A 20,633-nucleotide genomic window follows, 5' to 3' on the forward strand; every position below is an offset into this window, starting at 1 on the left:
TCTGGCCCTGTTTAGCTTTCACGGTCAGTTCGGCTCAGGAAGATGGGACTTTAGTCTCCAACAGAGAATCAGGGCTGGAAGGGAACTTGGGAGGTCTTCCAGTCCAACATGTTGGCCAGTTCTGAGCTTTGAGTTCTCCCAGAGAAGCCTGGATGCAGCAAACTAGATTTTGATCCACCTCCTGGATCAAGGGAAGAGACGGAAGACCCAGTTTTTCTCCACCTGATCTGGGAAATAACCAATTGTGTCCTAGACTTAACAGCCACTGCCCGGTTTCTCCTGCCTTTCTCCTCTCAGCCCTTAAAGCTGCTGGCTGCCCATGTAGCTGGGTTCACACATTACACCAAGCCACGGGGAAACATAGTTGTCTGAAGCCGTGGCAATTATCCCAGTTCATACATCAAGTGAAGCTGAGATTCATACAGTAGGATTAGCCCAAGCCATGGTTTAGGGCACAGGTCTGCAACCCGCGGCTCCGGAGCCGCATGCGGCTCTTTCAGCCGTCTCTTGCGGCTCCCAGTCCTCTGCCATGTGCAGTCCAAAAAAAAAAAGTGGGACTAAAAGAGTTCAACCAATCAATTCAAATATGCAGGGTAGGTGCATATCTCTCCTTGGCTCCACTCTTCAAACCCTGTTCTGCACATGCGCGCATGTACGCGCATGTGCACACATTTTTAAGCGGCTCCCAGTTTTTCCTTTTGTGAGGGAACCGGTTCCGAGTGGCTCTTTCACTGTTTCAGGTTGCTGACCCCTGGTTTAGGGGAACCCAGCCGGTGGGTTTGTGTGAAAGAGAAACAAAATAGCCTGTGTGGAGAAGGGAAGTTGTTTGGTGTTTGTTGTTTGTTTTCAGGAAAATTATATATAAATTCTTCCGTTTGTTTCTCATTTGTGAGAAGCACCACTGGGGCTATTTTTGATAGACTGTTAATACTGATCCAGCTAGCACAATCCAGAGCCACAGTGAGGTTTCCACATCTTCCAACATCTATTCTTTTCACACCTGTCATCATCTACCTATTTCCATAAGTCCCTCAGCAAGGTGATGCTCGTGATCCCATAAGAGCCAAAAACAAAAAAACCCTCGGATTTATGTAAACACGGCATTGAAGAAGCACCGGTTTCGAAGGAGTTTATGCATATTTAAAAATTGCAATCGCTGCTGTTCAGAGGACGCAAGATGCCTCTGCATCGTTAAAGAGCGGTGCGCAAGATGGGTTGTGGGTGTTTTAAGCCAGGAGAACATGCATGGCTGTTAATTGTACATTTTAACTTAAAAGTGCAGAGCCGAAGTGTTGCTTTAGCTGGTGCCCGGAATTGAGACAGGCTTTTTTTTTCCTGTGGGGTCATTGGTGCTCTCTGAACTTGGTTATTTCCTTCCAAACATTTCATTACCCAGCTAGGTAACATCACCAGTGCTAGAAGAGAGTGGGGTTGGTGGAGAGGAAGAGGAAGACTGTAGGGTTCTTGGTGCTCTCTGAGCTTGGTTGTTTCCTTCCAAACATTTCATTACCCAGCTAGGTAACATCATCAATACTAGAAGAGAGTGGGGTTGGTGGAGAGGAGGAGGAGGAGGAAGAGGAGGAAGAGGAATAAGAAGAAGAAGAAGAAGAAGAAGAAGAAGATGAAGAAGAAGAAGAAGAAGAAGAAGAAGAAGAAGAAGAAGAAGAAGAAGAAGAAGAAGAAGAAGACTGTAGGAGAAGGAAGACTGTAGGGTTCTTGGTGCTCTCTGAGCTTAGTTGTTTCCTTCCAGACATTTTATTACCCAAAAAGAGCCTTGGTGGAGCAGTGGGCTAATGCCTCCTTAAGTAACACCAGCTGCCTGCAATTAGTGCAGGTTCGCATCCCACCAGGCTCAAGGTTGACTCAGCCTTCCATCCTTCCGAGGTAGGTAAAATGAGGACCCAGATTGTTGGGGGCAATAAGCTGACTTTGTAATAATGCCGCTTGGGGGGTGTATGAAAGCCCTAATAAGCAGGCATATAAATAGAATGAAGGCTACTGCTAAGCTTGTAAGCCGCCCTGAGTCTTCGGAGAAGGGCGGGATATAAATGGAATTAAAAAAAATAAAAAAAAATAAAAAAATTCGCATCCCACCAGGCTCAAGGTTGACTCAGCCTTCCATCCTTCCGAGGTAGGTAAAATGAGGACCCAGATTGTTGGGGGCAATAAGCTGACTTTGTAATAATGCCGCTTGGGGTGTGTGTGAAAGCCCTAATAAGCAGGCATATACAGTACATAGAATAAAGGCTATTGCTAAGCACATTGATTTGTGCTTCTTAGATTGTAAGCCGCCCTGAGTCTTCGGAGAAGGGCGGGATATAAATGGGATTTTAAAAAAAAACTAGGCAACATCATCAATGCTAGAAGAGAGTGGGGTTGGTGGAGAGGAGGAGGAAGAGGAGGAGGAGGAAGACTGTAGGGTTCTTGGTGCTCTCTGAGCTTGGCTGTTTCCTTCCAGACATTTCGTTACCCAACTAGGTAACATCATCAGTGCTATTAGAGAGTGGGGTTTGTTTGCCATACATAAGTGGCTTCCCCCGCCAGTGTCTTTTTCCCCTCTCTCTTTGGCACCGGCTTCATTTCAAGTGTCTGAAGCCTTGGTGGAGCAGTGGGCTAATGCCTCCTTAAGTAACGCCAGCTGCCTGCAATTAGTGCAGGTTCGCGTCCCACCAGGCTCAAGGTTGACTCAGCCTTCCATCCTTCCGAGGTAGGTAAAATGAGGAACCAGATTGTTGGGGCAATAAGCTGACTTTGTAATAATGCCGCTTGGGGGGGGGGGCGAAAGCCCTAATAAGCAGGCATATACATAGAATGAAGGCTACTGCTAAGCTTATAAGCCGCCCTGAGTCTTCGGAGAAGGGCGGGATATAAATGGAATTAAAATAAAAAAATAAATAAATAAAATAAGTGGCTACAGAAGGTCTTCAAACACAGCCTTGAGGATGCTTTTGGAGATATACAAGCAATAACCGTGCACCCCTCTGTGGAATGAGGAGGCTAGCCGAAGGGAAGCCAGTGTCCCTGTTCCCATCCCTCCAGCCAGTTTGTGAAATAGTTTTCGTGCCTTTTCCCAATGGAAACCTCCTTTTTTTTTACTAAATTGTCTCAGCCGCCAGGGGGCGCTGTGGCTGGGACCTGCCAAACAACAAGGCAATTCAGCAGCGGCATCTTCACTTTGTGTTGTCCAGATTGTTTGGTTCACATCTCAGGCCCTGCTTTGCGTCAGTGGAACCTGTCAACCTTGTCGTTGTGGCCCAGTGTGGCTTAGTGTGGTGTGCGAGTCCTGTCATATGTGGCTTCTTCTATTCAGTGCTTTTTTTTTTGTAAAAGAAAAAGGTGCCGGAACTCACACGTGTCATACAACCCACCTTGCCTACCCTACAAGGTTCCATCCAAAAAAGGTGCCGGAACTCCGTTCTGAGCGTTCTATGACAAAAAAAGCCCTGCTTCTATCCATCGAGAGTAAAGGAATCACGGATGAGCACCTTCTCTGCATAAAAGCATGCTGGAAAGAGAGTGCTAATTGTTCTTAATTTCTCTCTTCCCCCCCCCCCACCCCCTTAGTATTTTTAGCCTTGAGAGTTTACTCCCGTGAAGCCCACAAGCTGTGGCTAATGATTAACTAATTATAAATTTCAGGGGAAATGACTCTGTTCCTTGTAATTATCAGGAAATGTATTCTGGGAAGCATACATGAAATTGACAGACGGGGAAAAAAAATTACAGGCGCTCCCTTTGACCATCTGAACTGGTGCATGAGAAGACTCAGCTGCAGAAAAGTAAGATTCCAGATGAATACAGGCAGTCCTTGACTTACGACCACGATTGAGAGGGAGGGAGGGACGGAGAGAGAGAGAGAATTTCTCCTATCCAACCTCTGTTTCCTACCAACGTCAAGATACCTCGAAGAAGCACCAAGCAACATCCTGGTGCAGAAGTCCTCGCTACCTGTCAACCGGTAAAGTGATACCTTGCCCCTTAGGCTGTGATAATATATGCTAGGTAAGAACGTGGGAGCCTAACTTCCCACTGACAGGAAGGACGTTCAAAGATGGCGTTAGAAAGTCTTGCTGCACAGAAAAAGTTGGCAGACGCTTGGAACCAACTTCCAGCCGAGCTAGTGGGCCAATCATCAGGGACTGAGTTTAAAGATGCCTGGGATAAACATATGTCCATCAGCCGACAAAAATTTTTTTTAAAAAAAGAGAAATATAAATTGTAATTAGTAATTAAAAATAATGAATAAATGAAAAAGAAAAACAAACAAAAAACCCTCAAAGGGCAGACTCACTTTTTCTGCCATCCGTTTTCTGCCTTTCTCTCAAATAACAGCTAGCCAACTTGATTGCCTCTACATTTGTTTTTTCCTCCAACAGTAAGTCGGAACCCATCGTTGTTCACTTCGGCAAAGGTCCCATGAAAACAGGCCACAATAAAATGCGACTCCAGCTGCTGTTTCCTCCGTTTCTCACGCAACGCTGAACATCAACAGCTGTCTAGGGACATCCGGTTGCATCACCGAGTTTTCAAAAAACCTTTGCTCCAGTCTTGTTTAAGGACATTGCCCTGTCTTTCTAGTTCTCGTCTTCTAGTCTTGGAACTGAAGTTCCAAATCCAGATAAGCTTCCTGGTAAGTCACTTAATGCATGCTCAAAGGACCAGAAGAAGTGGCCTGAAGAAGCTTCATGGACGAGAAGCGAAACATCTTCCAAAAAAAAAAAACACACACCAAGAAAGTCCAAGCTCTGAGCTTCAGCTTCAGAGCTGAAGAAGCTTCTTGGATGAGAAGTGAAAAGTCTTCAAAGAAAAAACAACGAAGTCCAGCTGCATCTTTGGGACAACCCTGACCTGGATGACTGAGAATCCTCATAGACAAGTGGCCTTTAAGACATTCTTCATCCTTTCATTGGTGAGTTCAGTCCTGCAAGGAGCTGGTTGGTTGAGCTGTAGAGGAAGCAAGCTTCCAAGAGTCTTCCTGACCCATCATTTTTTATATCCTATCACCCTAAGATCAAGATAGCCATCCAGGAGCATCAATCTCATCCTACTGGAAAGTCTCTGAGTGATCTCAAGTAAGCTACTCTCTTGGAGACCCAGCTCTCCAACCCACGCTACAGCCATAAGGTCTCGGCAGAAGAATAACAGCTAATATATATGGATTTTTGGAATACAGTTATTCATAACTATCAATGCTATTACTTGACTATGAGACCAGAGTGTTGTTCAAGCTTCCAGGAAGCAGCATTTAGCTGACCTTGACAGATCCCAGAAGCCCAGCAGTAGAGTAGAGTAGAGTAGAGTAGAGTAGAGTAGAGTAGAGTAGAGTAGAATAGAATAGAATAGAATAGAATAGAATAGAATAGAATAGAATAGAATAGAATAGAATAGAATAGAAGCTGGAAGGGACCTTGGAGGTCTTCTAGTCCAGCCCCTGCTCGAGCAGGAGAACCTATATACCATCTCAGACAGGTGATCTACCAGACAGCAGAAGCCTACCAAGCTGCTATTTCAATGGCGGATCACTACCACAACTGTTGGCCAGTTTGGGGAGATGAAAAAGCCTCCTAGAAAAAAAAATAGAAGTAATAATTCCCAGTATTTTATTCTACTTTATTACCTTATTCAACTGTGCCAAAAGGAGTTGGAAGTCGATGCTTTTCTTTTTCTTCTCCCCTCGTTTCCTCCCCTATCTTCCCATTATTTTCCCTTTCCTTGGCATTTTCCTCTTTTATATATTTTTTTTAATCCCATTTATATCCCGCCCTTCTCCGAAGACTCAGGGCGGCTTACAATTTAAGCACAAACCAATGTGCTTAGCAATAGCCTTCGTTCTATGTATATGCCTGCTTATTAGGGCTTTCGCCCCCCCCAAGCGGCATTTTTACAAAGTCAGCTTATTGCCCCCAACAATCTGGGTCCTCATTTTACCTACCTCAGAAGGATGGAAGGCTGAGTCAACCTTGAGCCTGGTGGGACTCGAACCTGCACTAATTGCAGGCAGCTGGTGTTACTTAAGGAAGCATTAGCCCACTGCTCCACCAAGGCTAATTAAAAAAAAACACTTGGCTAGAAATAATAGTAACAATTATGCCCAAAGGATTGCCCTGAAAACTGCTCGGATGGAGTCCCCCACTCAAGTGGAGTAGCAGAGAACGTCTTTTTAGCTATTATCTTATTTTTTTTCCCCAAGGACTCAACAATTTACTCACCTTGCCGACAGGTGGAGCCCGGGAGCAGCGCGACTCGCACCAAACCGAGCTTGGTTTGCTCGTGTTTCGCATACGCCGCCCAAGCCCACCTTGAAGGGTCCCCTCATCCACCCACCCACCCACCCACCCACCCACTCACTCACTGGGGCTTACAGCCCTGGCGTCCATCTGATTGCCCACCCTTAAGTAAATCCAAAGGAGAAAGACGGCCAGAAGGGTCTGGTATAATAGGCTCTCCTGCTTGAGCGGGGGGGGGGGGGGGTGGACTAGAAGACCTCCAAGGTCCCTCCCAGCTCTATTCTGAGTCATGGTGGCTTACGGAGACGGGCCTTCTCACCTGGGAAAGCTGCTACCTGGGGCTCGCCAAGCTGGGCTGTCTTGTGAACGGGGGCTGGTGGGGGGTGGGTGGGAGTCGGGGAGGGGGGCTCAGTGACGCCCACCAACTCGAGTCTTTCCCAGCAATTCCCAGCGCTTGGCAACGGGAAGAGGGGAGGGCGGCGGCTTTTCTTCTCGCGGGGCCGAGGAGTGGGTGGGTGGGTGAATAATTGGGTGGGTGGGATCCCTCGTCTCCCCCAAGAGGGCGTTGGAGCAACCTCTCGCCAGGCGGCGGCTTAAGCGCCTGGAGGAGCGCAAAGGTCGGTCGTGGCGGCTCCTTCCTTCCTTCCTTCCTTCCTTCCTTCCTTCCTTCCTTCCTTCCTTCCTTCCTTCCTTCCTTCCTTTCTTGGCTCCGCTCCGAAGCGGGGCAAGAGGGCAATCTTTGCCCGGAGGTTGGCTCAAGACGCGGAAGCAAGCCGGCTCCAAACGGGAAGAAGGGACCTGCGGGGCGGGTGCTTCGGATTTAACTCCAGCTGCTGGGGGGGCTGCGGGGTTGTTGCAAGGGGCTGCGGCTGGCCGAGGGGCTCCAGACAAGGCTGGAAGCCGGGGTGAGGTGACCACCGGACCGGAGTAACAGCCGCCTTCCCGGTCACCTGGAGGAAGGCGGAGGAACGCCCGCCATCCCCGGCTCAGGAGCGCGCAGGGCCTCCGTTCCGCGTTCTTGACGCTCCAGAAACTCCGAAAAAGGAAGAAAAGAAAAGAAAGAAAAAAGAGGGAGCGATCCCACCCAGCAGGGGGGAGGGAAAACCTTTTTTTGGGGGGAGGGAGTGGGGGCGGGCGGGGCAGAAGGAATTGCAATTCGGATCAGCCGGAGGTGAGTTCAGAAGAAGGTTGAGCCCAGGTAGGTCGCCACTTTCCCTTTGCGCGCGTCACCCCGGCGGGATGATGGTTTAGTATCGGGGTTTAGGAGCGCGAGGATAGCTTGTGCCTGTAGCTTGCGGACAAGTCGGCAGCGCTGAGCTAGGAACGGAGCGATTACCTGGCGCAGCTTCCAGTTTCCCGATCCGGATTTCGTGGGGAACAGCCTACCCTACAGGGTTGGTTTTTCTGGCACTGACAGGGACTGTCTCAGGAGCTGCTGAAGAAAATAAAGTGGACAGCCCCACCTGGTAATGTGCAGCGTATCCAACCTGCACTGAGCAAAAGGGGAATTGCTTTTTTTTTTAAATCCACAGGGGGAAAAAATGTCAATGTGACGGTGTTAATTCCCAGGCCACCCTTCCTTTTTATTAATGTATTTATTAACTTTATTGATACAAACACACACCATCTTACCACAAGGTACCTCTGGGCGGTTTAATATATTATATATATTCTATATTATATATATTATATATATATGCCTTCTGTCTTGCTGCTCCTACCTGTGCACCAAGGGATTAAGAAAGAGGTGTGTGTGTGGGGGGGGAAATCCCTCCTCAAATCAAAAGCATCCAGAGTCGTTTTGGGTAACAAGAGGGTCAGTATATAAATTTAATTAATTAAGCTCCTTTGTCACTTGTGAATAGAAATAAAACAAACCCCTCCAACAACACAATTTTGCTTGGCTATTGATCTCTTAGAACAGGAGTATCGACCTTGGCAACTTGTGGACTTCAGCTCCCAGAATTCCCTAGACAGCATGGGATTCTGGGAGCTGAAGTCCACAAGCCTTAACGTTGCCAAGGTTGGACGTAGGCCCTGCCTTATACAACTTCAGAAATGGTGCCACTATTTGTTTATTTGCAGCAATCCTGAGGCTGCCCACCTTGAACTCTACAACTATTTCGCAACCACACACACACACACACACACAAATCTAAGATAACGGGGTGTGCCTGTAGGTAAAAAAGGAATCTGGAAAGCTGTCTTGCTTTTACCTTGGATTACCCTGGAATCTCTTAGGTAAGGGGGGGGGAAACGGATGGAATTTATTGTATTTCCAGGAACAGCACTTTCTTTTTCTCTTTCCCTTGAAACATCTGTTGCTGGGATATTATTAGGTGGGAGGGAGCAAAAAAAACCCAAATATCCTGTTTTATACTGTCTGGGGGAGGAGGGATGAGCAGGAGTCAGGATTATGGTTTCCGGAGTGTATTTAAAACCTGGCTGAAAGAACAGTGTCCAAACATTCAAAATAGGTTTCAGCACCAGTGTTAGTCTGCGGCAGCAAAAACAGCATCGGCTCCTGCATGATATTTAGTGATAATTTAAAACCATCAAACTGTCCGTGTTAATAAAAGTCTTAATTTTTTTTTAAAAAAAATAGATCGACAAGACTGTCAAATGGGGCAGCTCACAATAGCCTCAATACTAGCTCTCCTCTTTTAAACAGTTTTCCCAGGACATGTGCAAACTGGGAGAGTCCAAAAGGTAAAAAAAACAAACCAAAAACTTTTGTGCAATTGAAGTCCTGCTCCTAGTTTATTTGCATTGCAATGTATGTAAATTAGGGGCAGGGTTTTGATTGTGTAGTTAGATCACCATCTTGGTGTTTACTGTTTGTTTGTTTGTTTCTTGTTTTAAATCATCTATGGATGTCCCCAATGTTCCATTTTCCTAAGCTCCTTTTTCTCCACATCCCAAAATAAATCTTGTTGGAGAAAATGAAGAGAAAAGCAACAAGTAGATTCAAATGAAAAGACCGGGATTGACTTCCAAGCCAGTGGCAAAATTCTCATTCATGGACCTAACCTGGTCCCTGAATTAATTAATTTATTTTCTGGATTCAGACAATAGAGTGACTAATCAGCTTACTCAAATGGTCTGCATTTGTATGACATGCTAAGCTGCCTACACGCATGCCAGCCCAACCGAGATTAAAACTAACAATATTTAGCATGGGATGGAGTTGCTATAACTTTTAAGTTTTAACTGATCTGGGCAGGTGGGTATATCCGGAGTCTGTGTTTGTGAACTGTTCCAATATTAGAGATGTGGAGCACTTTAAGATGAAGGTTTCTCAAAGTTACCTATCAATGGCCATTCTTCTACATTTTCTCTGAAAATGAAGTTATGGGTAAGGAAAATAGAGAAGGTGTCAGATAGAAAGCTTTGTTCTGTTCTTGCATAATATTCTTTGCTTGCATCACAAGACGTGTTAGCAAAAGCGACAGTTGGCTTGAAAGGGAAGTTAAGCGCATTTATCAACAATGAAAGTCCTCGAGTTTGTCCAAAGCTTTGGAGAGAAGAGAAGATTTAGAATCAGAATAGAGCTGGAAGGGAGCCTGGAGGTCTTCTAGTCCACACACACACACACACACACACACACACACACACACACACACACACACCCCGCTCGAGCATTTCAGACAAGTGACTGTCCAGTCTCTTCTTTAAAACCTCCAGTGATGGAGCGCCCACAATTGGTAGCTCAAAGTTGAAGTGTGGGGTCCTTGGTGCGCTCTGAGGCTTGGACCCCACTAGGCAGCTCAGAGAGCACCAAGGACCCCCGTTTGGAGAATTGGAGATGAACAAAAGAAGTGCAGTCCTGTGATGAAACCTTGTCGGTTGAGTGTTGCTATTCATGCTCTCTTTCTCAGCGAGGGATCAGTTCCTCTTGCTAAGTGCTGATGGTCCAGTTTGGTTCCCCCTTTCTAGGCAGGCAGCGGCGAGGAGCAGAAGAGACCGCCCGGGCTTCCTCTTCTGAGCAGGAAAGTGATGACCTCAAGAGGCAGCTGCACACAACATTGACTGAGACGTCAGGAGACATGTGGGGAGAGTACCGCGAACTTTGAGGAGATGCTGGACCCTGAAGGAAGGGACGTGATGGAGACGCAAAAGGAGAGCAAGCAGAAAGGAGGAGAAGAGACGCCTGTCGTGGCAAGCAGCCTGCAGCAACAAAGACCAGCTGCTGCTGGCAATCAATCCCCTCGTCTTTCTGACCAGCCTGAAAGCTTGAATCTTCTCCGAGGTCAATCAACCAAGAGGAGCTGCGACTGGGTGAAGAGGCGTTCGGCAAAGTGGGGGGCCGAAATGAGCCCGTCCCGGCTTTCCATGTCTTGGAGCAGCACAAGGAGGAAAGGCCTAAAGGAGCTTCTCCTGCAGAGCAGTCAGGCCAGCCCTACCTGGCTTACAGCTTCCCGCAAAGCCTCCGTCCCGATCGATAGCCAACAGGTAGAGGATAATTTCTCAGAGGTGGCTTCTGAAGAGTTGTGCTTAGCTCTGGACCCCTTGGAGCACGAATGGATGTTGACGGTGGCCCAAGGAGACGCGGAAAGCATCCTCGACCTGTTAGCCAAGGAGCCCAGCTTGCTTTCCAGGAGAGACTTTGTGACTGGCTTTACCGTCCTCCATTGGCTGGCCAAACACGGCCGTCACGAAGCCTTGATCCAGGTGATGGCTTTTGCAGAGAGGAATGGCTACCCAATCAACGTTGACGTGCCCACGGCCAGCGGGAGACTGACCCCTCTGCATTTGGCTGCTCTTCAAGGTCACGCGATGACCCTCAAGATCCTAGTCGGAGCCTTTGGGGCCAACACCAGCCTCAGGGACCACAATGGCCGCAGAGCTTGGCAGTACCTCCACGCCAGCGCTCCCAGAGAGTTGAAGGAACTCCTGGGGGCAACTGAAGAAGACTTGGCCATCCCAGGAGCAGGGAACACCAACAACAACTGTGCTCCTTCAAGATGGAGTTGGATCGGGGCCTTTCGAACGGAATCCCACAATGCTGAGGCTGCAAGGCCAGACCAGAGGGCCAGTCCCACGGGGTCTTATTTGAGGAACGTCTTCAGGCAAGCTGTTGCGTTCTTTCAAGATCGTTAGAGGTCTCCTAGGTGGGTTCATGGCATTTGGGCTCCTGGCTGGGGCCGATCCTCATGGCCGCCATTAGAGACCCAACAGTTAAGAAGGTGGAGAAGCCATAGATGGGAGATAATCCGAACATTTCATCAACCACCCTAAGTTTTAGCAAACCTACTTACCGTTTCTGGGATAAGAACTTTTTTTTTGGCTCAAGGAAGTTGATATGGGGAGGAAGAGACCTAATGAAACTGGGGTGCCCCTGGCATTTCTTCTCTAAAGCAGAGGTCTGCCACCTTGACAACTTTTAAGACTTGTGGACTTCAGCTCCCAGAATTCCTCAGCTAGCATAGCTGGTTGAGGAATTCTGGGAGCTGAAGTCCACAAGTCTTAAAGTTGTCAAGGTGGCAGACCCCTGCCCTAAAGCGCTGTGAATACATGACGTGAAAAGAATTTGGAATTCTGTGCCTGGAAAAATTCTCACCTTGTCCTGGGAGAATGGAGGACATTGCATTACACAAAGATAATGTACTCGGATTTGTTGAGAGTGGACGGCCCCAACTTTTGTTATTGCAAAACCTCTTCTGACAGCTCAACAATACAATTTGGCAAGCAACTCGCTTTTTAAAATCCGAGTTGCAATGCTTAAGGAAGCAGAATATAACACTGGCTGCCAGGTCTTTTGGCAGGATGGGGTGGAAAAGTGTCAGAAACAATATGTATTTGAAAATCAGATTTTGCGTCTTACCTACCCACAGTGCAACTCAGGGCTGGGCTAAGATCAGCCATGCATTTTACTTTACAAGAATACTGAAGGCTTAAGCGTTGCCTATGCAGATTTTAGATTTTAAGATAAGAAGGTTGGAATGCTCCGCAAACGCGTATTTTTTGTGTGCGCTTTGCTTGTCCTGCGTTTCAAAAGAGCATAAGGAAGCGCACTTAAGTTAGACCAAGCCCTTCCTGTTAATGTGGCAATCTTTGCAAAAATTTCAGCAGCAAGTCTCTAGGAGAGGGGTCTCCAAGCTTGGCAACTTCAAGACTTGTGGACTTCAACTCCCAGAATTCCTCAGCCAGCATGGCTGGCTGGGGAATTCTGGGAGATGAAGTCCACAAATGTTAAATGTTGCGGTACCCCTGCTCTAGGATGCTGTTTGATAGTTGCCTTGTTTGATCAGTATTTTTGTGTTTGTTTTGTCCACCTGGTTTAATTTGTCATTCCTGCTCCCCGATCGAAAGAAAAACGCAACCAAGAGCAGAACAGAAAGCGTAAGTTTTAATCTGCAGGATCTCCAGTCATCTCCAGGATTTTAACGTTAATCTATTTTAGGAGTGTAGCATTCGGAGAGCTTCAGGGATATTCTCTGTTTTAAATAAAGGATATTTCAACACTAATGTTGTCCTTTTTTTGGGGGGGGGGTTGGGTTTTTTGTGAACGGGTGAATTCCTGGTGGGCAAGGACAGTCTTTAAACCTTTTAGCAGAAATGAGAATCGGCGTTTCACGTATGGCCCCAAACTGAGTGCATCCAGAAAGCTCTGGATAAGCTAATCATGAGTTGCCCCAAGAGAATTACTACTCCCTGGTTGAAAGAGGATTTGGGGTGGGGGTGGGTCAAAGCAGGCAGACTCAGTCTTGGGATATTTGTTGATATTGCTGCCACCAGCACTTTTTGAGAAACCACAAGATTCGTAACCGGAAGGGGGCATATGAAACTGCAGGAAATATGCGGGCAGAATTAAAACAACATTGAGTGACATCTGGTGTTGGCAAAGGCTGCTTGACTTCTGAGATCGGGTGTGTGTGTGTGTGTGTCTGTCTGTCTGTCTGTTGAAGCAGAAATGGTTCTGCCCCGAGAAAGAATGCAGGAATAATTTAAAAAAGGGGGCTACTGTCTTCAGTCCCATGAAAGTAACTAATGGGAGATTCGTGACAGTAAGGCAGCATCACACAATCCGTTGTCTGGCCAGCAACTTTACCATCTAACAGGGATTCAAGCGTTTAACCCAGTCTCCATAGACCAGCATGGGTCATTCCCATCTCATTTTGCCCAGGATTGAGACGGTATCAGGGTACAGATGATAAGGCTTATCCCAATTTTTCAGAGGCTTTATATAAATGCTTAATGTTGCAGGATCCAATCAGGGTCCAAAGTGCACAGAGAAGTGTTCTTTGAGAATGGGCTCCAGTACGAGTCCGAAAGCTCAGAAGATAAAATCTCTGATCCTAGTTAAGAGACCCAGATTGGATCCCAGTATCGTCACCAAGACCGTTGAGATCAGAAGGATCACCTTGCCCTCAACCGATCTACCATGATCTGCTAATTTAAAGGTAATAGACTAGCAGAGGTTACAAAAGGTTGCCTTTAGTATTTTTTTAACACCAGTTGCCAGGAAACAGGTTACACCTGCACTTACCTCCTATTTGTAGATTTCTCAAAGGTATCTGTGAAAACCACAAACCAAAACAGGTAGTTCTTTATTATCTGATTCAACCCAGCTTTTCTTATAGGGTGGCGCCAACTAATTCTCAAAGCAGGGCTGAATTCAAGCTCATAGCAAGAAACAGGGGTGTAAAATGTGGCTGCTTTAAAAGTCAAAGACATTTTTTAAACGGATTATACTAGTAAGAGAGGCAGTGCTCCTGGATAAAGTCAGGAAACAGTCTATCTAATGCACCCAGAGAGACATCTGTATTCACTTGGCTTTGGGTGTCCAAGCTTGTCAACATTTAATTCCATGGGTTTTTGAAATCCTGCCTTGTCTCCAAAAGCACCTGGAGAAAAAAGTTTGAGAATTTTTTTTTGAAGGAATTCCCTAAAAATTGCCCAGATCAGCAGCATTACATTTTTAGACCTAAAACTCCTTTTAATCCTTCAGTACAAATAGTGGTTAATTAAACCATGTCTTAACATGTATAGTCTCTTAGAGGGACAGGGCATTTATTCCACTAATACATCTGGTGAAGTTTTTTTTTCTTTTAAATAAATCTGAATTTCTTTCAATCATGACTTTTCTGTAAGCATCTTCACTGTAGGTAGTTAAGTCTGCTAAGTCGTTTTTTAGCTCATCAGCTCTCTGAGTTAGGGCTATCACTGCTACTTTCTTATACAGTTTGGGTATTTTGTAAAATTACTGCTTTCTTATTATTTAGTTAATCCCCATTAAATGCAACTCTTCAAAAAATTATTTCGTAACAGCTTCATTGTTGATTCTGCTTAAACCTGCAAAGAGTCTGCGATTAAGAAGCATTTTCTTTCTTTAAACACTGAAAAAACAATTTTCACTTCCTGTAACAGCTTGTAGACTTTGTAAAAATTGTGTTTACTGAATATAATTAAAAAGAAAAAAGGAAATACTCCAAAGATGTTTTGCATGCAGAGTTGATCACAAACCTCTTTTTTTTCTTTCTCCTACCTTTTATACTTTGCCTTTTAAAATTTCCTACCTTATCTGTTATTTTTTTCTGTCTCTGGCTAGAGTTTTCTTAGTTAGTGCCACCAGCACTTTGAAACAATGCATTTCCAAACTCTGAAAGTAATTTATTTGATTTCTATAGCTGTCCATCTCAGCAAACGACTCTTGAGCAGTTCACAAATATTCTCACATTATTTGCTTGGGATGAGTTTCTGCCAAAGTCTTTTATATACTGTCAACGCTTTCATAAGCAATAAATCCAGACAGAATTTGAAATTAACTAATCTCCTCTTTGTTAATGAACCATCTCCCCTCTGGCAGCAGGAATTCAGTCAACATAGCTACGGTGAGAAATAAAAAGAACATAAACACGAACACAAAATACTACATTATTTGGTTTTAATTCCTTTGGAAACCTCTTGGTGGAAATAAAAATGTTAAAAGGTGGGGGGAAAGTACACAATACACCAGGAGGTTCAGTCTTGAAAATAGGGCCCTGTTTAGAAGGGAGGCATCCTGGGGCACAAAAGCTGGGTGCCAGACAGACATGGCGAAGATTGCAGCTGCTTCTCTTCACAGGCCCAGCTTGGTCCTTCTCCAATGCCGCCTCTTGGAATTGTACCTAGAACAAAAGAGGTACAATTAGTAAGCGAGACACAGCTCTGAGCGTCTAACGGACACAAATCTGAACTGCAAGAAGCCAATAGCAAGCAACTAAATTAGGGACCTGCAATCTGGAGGGCCTCTTTTACAAAGCAGAGGGAGAAAACTTTTCCCATGTCGATCTTTATCCCATTCCTCATTTAAATGCACACACACACAAAAACCCCTAGTGTCTTTATTTTTCAACACAAGCTGCTTTGATAAACAGCGTTATGAAATTTACGGTACAAGGACGGGACCCATAACAAGGTCTAGCATTTCAAAATTTGCCCCCTCCCCCCAAAATTAAGCCCACAATTATAGTACTAAGAGATGGGGAGGTTACTAGGCTATCGTCCAACTGGAATTTATGGACCAGATCAACTAATCAAGTCTTTTAGATTGAAACTCAGTGATTTACTCAAATGCATTGATCCAGCCGATTGCTTTAAAAAAAACTACATCTACATCCTAATCTCATATGATGAAGACACACATTTAACAGGCTTCCAAATTATTCAGTTACCTCCTCAAACAATTATTTTCTTTCAACATGTACAAATTCTGGTTCTGCACATTTTGTATTCATGCTGTATTATCTGTAAACTTTATTAAGAGGATGAAGCGGTCCTGACAGATGAAGCAATCAATAAATCTAATTTCCCACGTGTTACATCCCAGAAAACCTTCCTTAGATATTACCCGAGTTACATTTGAGTTTCCTCTCAGAGGACAGAGAAGATGAAAACTGTTTTGTGTTTTCCCCATAACGCTTGTCACTGTTAAAAGGAGACGAATTGCACCAGGATGAAGGAGAAATCCAATCCTATGTAACAGAATTGCTCTCAGCAGGGATAATGGCAGTGTTTCCACATAAGGAAACCCTGCAATTGCAACCTGCTTTGGAAAATTTCCTTTCAGAAAATAGCATTTCCTTTAAGGAAGTAATCTTCACTCATCTGACCTGGGAACAGATCTCAAAATTTCAGTGCCAGAGAGAAACAAAATGTTGGATGGATAGGAACGCAAATGTATTTTGCACCCCAAGAGAAGGGGGTGTACGTGAAACGAAGCAGGATGAAAATCAGGAAAACAAAACAGATGATGAAAAAAGATAACGAGGATTTGTTAGAAAGTCGTTTGATACCAGGAGGCAAAGTTAGGTCAATTACAAACAGGGGCTCATACAAAGTCAGCTCAATGTTGTTATTATTTGTAGCAGAATTGATTAAATAGTATTTATTAAATTTTGTATAATGAATGTTTGGAGGCCAATGGGACCACCTGAAGCTTCATGAAGAGGCTGAGGAGCTGAAGAGTTTGGCACCCCTGATTTAGAAGGATGTAAATGAACTTAAGGCAGGTTTTCTTCAAAACATAAATATCCCATGAAATTGCTACTGAGGTCTGACAGCAGGCAGACAACAACCAAGGGGATCTGAAGCCCGCTCCTTCAAGGGTTGTACCTGATCTTATTGCCAGTTTTCATGCGAATCCACTGCGGAATGGGACGGTTCTGCTTCTGCTTCTTAGCGAGGAACCGCTTGATCTTGAAAGTCTTGTGGGACGACTGGAGATCGGGAAGGAACGTCAAAAACAATTTAAGCGGTGGTCAAGATAAGCTTCCAAAAGCATCACACACAGGCTTCCAAGAATGGCCAACTGCCCTTTTGGGAGGTAATGGAACTCTTCCTTTTGTGAATGCAAAAGAGGGAAATCTCTGTTCTGGGCAGAGAGAAGTGGACTAGAGGATCTTCAAGATCCCTTCCTACTCACGATTCTGTGAATCACAGGCCCGCTGCGGAGCAGAACCTATTTAGAGGCAGCCCAGCTAACCCATGGCAACGTGGGTTGGATTATGCACAGCAGGGAGCAGCAAGGATAATTTCAGGAATTACGTGGAAGTGGGCAAACTGGATTCCCCCCCCCCAGGGAAGCCTAGTCTCCCTCCCTACACACTGCAACATCAGATAAAAAAAAGGAAGCAAACAAAACAGTTCAGGTTTTTGTTACTTTTGAGCTGTCCCGAGTTATATTTTAAGACTGGCGGCCATGCTCACAAGATACATAAGCCAACAAATAAACAAAGCACCTCTGACCTACCCAATTTATATTTCTAATTTCCATTTACTTAACGGTTACTCCAGTCTTTTTAAAACTTCCATGCTCGGCACTGAAATGTGTTTACACAAACACACCTCGCCCCTGTACTTGACGGCAATATGAAAACGCCAAGCCTAACCCTACGGATTTCAGCCTGCCGAGGGACCCTGGACAAGCTGCAGTGGGCAACGGAAAAAAAGGATTCGATACTTTGGCTAGATGGAATTGATATTTTTACCCCATTTTTTTAAAAAAATAATTCACTCAAGAAAGAGACCTAACGCGCCTGGCTATTTTTCTCCACAACAACCCCGTGAGGTGGGTCGGACTGAGAGAGAGGTCCTGACATAAAATCACCCAGCCAGTTTTCATAGCTAAGGCAGGACTAGAACTCACAACCTGCTCGGGCAGGAGACCCAACTGGACTCTTCCCCCCCCCATGCCCAATCTCAGAGCCTCAGAACTCTTTTATTGTTGGCAATTGGCAATTTTAAGACTTGTGGACTTCCAACTCCCCAGAATTGAAAAATTGCTGACTGGGGAATTTGGGGTGTTGCGAGTCGACAAGGCAATTGTGGAGACCCCTGGCTTTAGAAGATGACTTGGAGTTCTGACATAGACCAGGGGTCTCCAACCTTGGCAACTGAGGGATTGGGATTTTAAATTTTTAAATTTTTAACTTTTAGAATGTGTTTTGTTTATTAGGGCTAATTTAATGTATTTTAACTTTGTATATTGTGTTTTAATTGCCCTGTACACCGCCCTGAGTCCTTTGGGAGAAGGGCGGTATATAAATCCAATAAATAATAATAATAATAATAAAAATAAAAATAATAAAAATACTTGTGGACTTCGACTCCCAGAATTCCTCAGCCAGAGTCAGAGTCCACAAGTCTTAAAAGCTGGCAAGGTTGAGGACCCCTGCCTTAGAAGGCTCTGAGTTCTCAGATGAGCTGGGATATTGGGTGGGGGAGGTTCAATTGGGCCTCCTGCTCGAGCAGGGGGTCGGACTAGAAGACCTCCAAGGTCCCTTCCAAGTCTGTTCTTCTGTACTCTGGATACTCGGTGGCTGTGAGTTCTAGTCCTGCCTTGGCTACGAAAACTGGCTGGGGGGGGCTTTGGGTCAGGAGCTCTCTCTGTCCAACCCACCTCACAGGGCTGTGGTGGGGAAAAACAGGCCAGCACCTTCCCTACGACGCCAAATTGGCTCATTACGCGTAAAATTGGGCCGGAATCCGACCAACCTTTCTTCGGACTCGCTCAATCCCATTCCATCCCTTCCTTCGAGTCGCCTTGACCACCGAGAAGGGCAACTCTATGGTAAAGAGAGGCCTACAAGCAACTCTCCATGTAAGCGGCGGCGGGGCAACTCTATGGTAAAGAGAGGCCTACAAGCAACTCTCCATGCAAGCGGCGGGCGGGCGAGCCTTAACCGGGCACCCCCCGCTCTTTTCTATACCCGGTTCCCAATTCTCGAAATGGAGCTCGGGGTGATGGGTAGGAAGCCCCCGGAGGGCCCGGCCCGGGGAAGCGGGTTGGCAGGCCGTTCCCCGAGGGAGGATTGCGACGGATATACTCACCATCGTCCAACGCGGGTACCGGCTACCTCAACGGCAGCAGACGAAGAGAAAGGCAAGGCGGAAGCGGCGCCGGGTACGATGGGAAAAAGCCGACAAGTGCTTTTCCTGTGAAGGCTAGAAAGTCGACTCGTTGACGACAGCGCCGCCCCGCTCAGCGTCTCCTTACCGGGTATTGCAGGTTTTCAAGCAGGTTAACTCCGCCAAGGTCAAAGACTTCACAGCAGGATTTTTACGAATAATAATAGTAAAAAAAAAACGTACTGAATTTACCTGGGGTGTTCACGGATTTATTTTATTCAGTGGGCATGCTGCCCGTTTGGATGTGCTCGTCGGGTGTATTTGGAACCATCTAGTAATTCTGACTTGGCAAATTGAGGATTTTATATTAAATGGTCACCCTTTTATTTTATTAATTAATTAATTAATTAATTAATTAATTATGAGACTTGTATGCCGCCCTATCTCCCAAAGGACTCAGGGCGGCTAACAATAAAATACAAATGAATATAAATATTAAAAAAGAATTAAATTGCCCAAAGGTGTACGATCAAAACTTAGTGGCGAATTAAGCCTTTTTTTGTTGGCATGACAAATTGGGCAGAGAATGTCTTTGAAACGGGTCTCTGCTGGAGGATTTCGTTGGTTCTGCTCTCCTTAGTTCGCATTCAGTTTTTCTTAAAACAGAATCGTTTCCCTGCAGGTTTATTCCAATGTGCGCTTGGGCTGGAACAGCCACACAAATGCTGCCTGGAGATCCAATGGATTTGAAGGACATTCATTGGAGAAAGCTGCCATCAAAGGTGGCCAAAGGATCTGCAGATTTTTAAGAAACGTTACCCATTTCTAGGTTTATAAAATAGTTCTGAGCTGGCAACCCTGTTCTAGGACATGTCATCAGGAGAATGTAGCTCATCAATCAACCACATGTTTTCCAAGGAGAAGGCCCCCCCTACTTAATTCCTGATATTGCCTGTGAAGAACATCTGGTGGGATTGACTGCTGGGGCCAGCCAGAGCAGATAATCTTACACTATGTGGAGCAAGGGATCTGGGGTAACCATTTTTAAAACAGAAACTGTCTTTTTAATGCAAAAAGTAAAAATGCAGGGTGGGAGCAATGATTTCTAGCGGATGGGAAAAGGAAAACAAATAGACAATAGAAAATGTGCATTTTTTGCTTTGAGCTAGCGTGAAGGATTAGTGAATAAAAAAACAATAATTAGCCACAACTCTAATTAGCAAGAGGTGTGAAATATTCTGCTCAGTGAGGCCTAATAGATAGTCCTCAGTTAACAACCACTCATTTAGTGACTGGTTATAACAGCGCCAAGCCTGTGGTACACCGGTCCTCGAAGCTCTGAGCATCCCAACACTCCCACAGCCACATGACTACAATAGAGTTAAAGTTCATAACCTTTTGACCTAGAACATGACATTTGACTTTGGGGTCTGGCCTTTTTACCCAGGGTGTGGTGGTTTGATCCTTGGGGCTGACCTTTTGACCTTGGATTCTTGACTTTTTGACTTGGAGTCTTGACTTCCTAGGTGGACCAAGGGATTTGGGATTACCATTTTAAAAACAAATTGTCTTTTG

General features: G+C 45.5%; 3 protein-coding genes across 4 annotated transcripts in view; 1 reads left to right on the plus strand and 2 right to left on the minus strand.

Moving 5' to 3' along the window:
* SEPTIN6 (septin 6) overlaps positions 1-7,595 on the minus strand; it is a 39,221-nt gene extending 31,626 nt beyond the window's left edge. The window contains exon 1 of the mRNA XM_081336526.1: positions 7,564-7,595. The gene's annotated coding sequence lies outside the window, so the exon portion shown is untranslated. The remainder of the gene's footprint in view (positions 1-7,563) is intronic.
* SOWAHD (sosondowah ankyrin repeat domain family member D) lies at positions 7,369-12,689 on the plus strand. 2 transcript variants are annotated; one of them, XM_081336528.1, is made up of 2 exons: positions 7,369-7,425; positions 10,164-12,689. In XM_081336528.1, exon 2 carries the CDS (start codon positions 10,305-10,307, stop codon positions 11,325-11,327), a length of 1,023 nt encoding a protein of 340 aa, XP_081192654.1. In that variant the 5' UTR covers positions 7,369-7,425; positions 10,164-10,304; the 3' UTR covers positions 11,328-12,689. The 2 variants fall into 2 exon arrangements, with proteins under 2 accessions (XP_081192654.1, XP_081192655.1); XM_081336529.1 differs by lacking the exon at positions 7,369-7,425 and adding an exon at positions 8,308-8,936.
* Positions 12,690-15,097: 2,408 nt separating this feature from the next.
* RPL39 (ribosomal protein L39) lies at positions 15,098-19,172 on the minus strand. Its single transcript, XM_081336552.1, has 3 exons — positions 19,041-19,172; positions 16,824-16,927; positions 15,098-15,337 (listed from the first exon to the last, which is right to left on the minus strand). The coding sequence occupies exons 1-3, from the start codon at positions 19,041-19,043 to the stop codon at positions 15,289-15,291; spliced, it is 156 nt and encodes a 51-aa protein (XP_081192678.1). The 5' UTR covers positions 19,044-19,172; the 3' UTR covers positions 15,098-15,288.
* Between the last annotated feature and the right edge of the window lie 1,461 nt (positions 19,173-20,633).

Source organism: Vipera berus (assembly GCF_964194415.1).
Source record: "Vipera berus genome assembly, chromosome: 11".
Lineage (NCBI taxonomy): Eukaryota > Metazoa > Chordata > Lepidosauria > Squamata > Viperidae > Vipera > Vipera berus.

Excerpts from the sequence above, each read along its gene's own strand:
- SOWAHD (XM_081336528.1), top strand. The coding sequence starts at position 10,305 with ATGCTGGACCCTGAAGGAAGGGACGTGATGGAGACGCAAAAGGAGAGC.
- RPL39 (XM_081336552.1), bottom strand. Across the intron at positions 15,338-16,823 it reads AAAACTGGCAATAAGATCAG|GTACAATTCCAAGAGGCGGC; the intron begins GTACAACCCTTG and ends CTTTTGTTCTAG.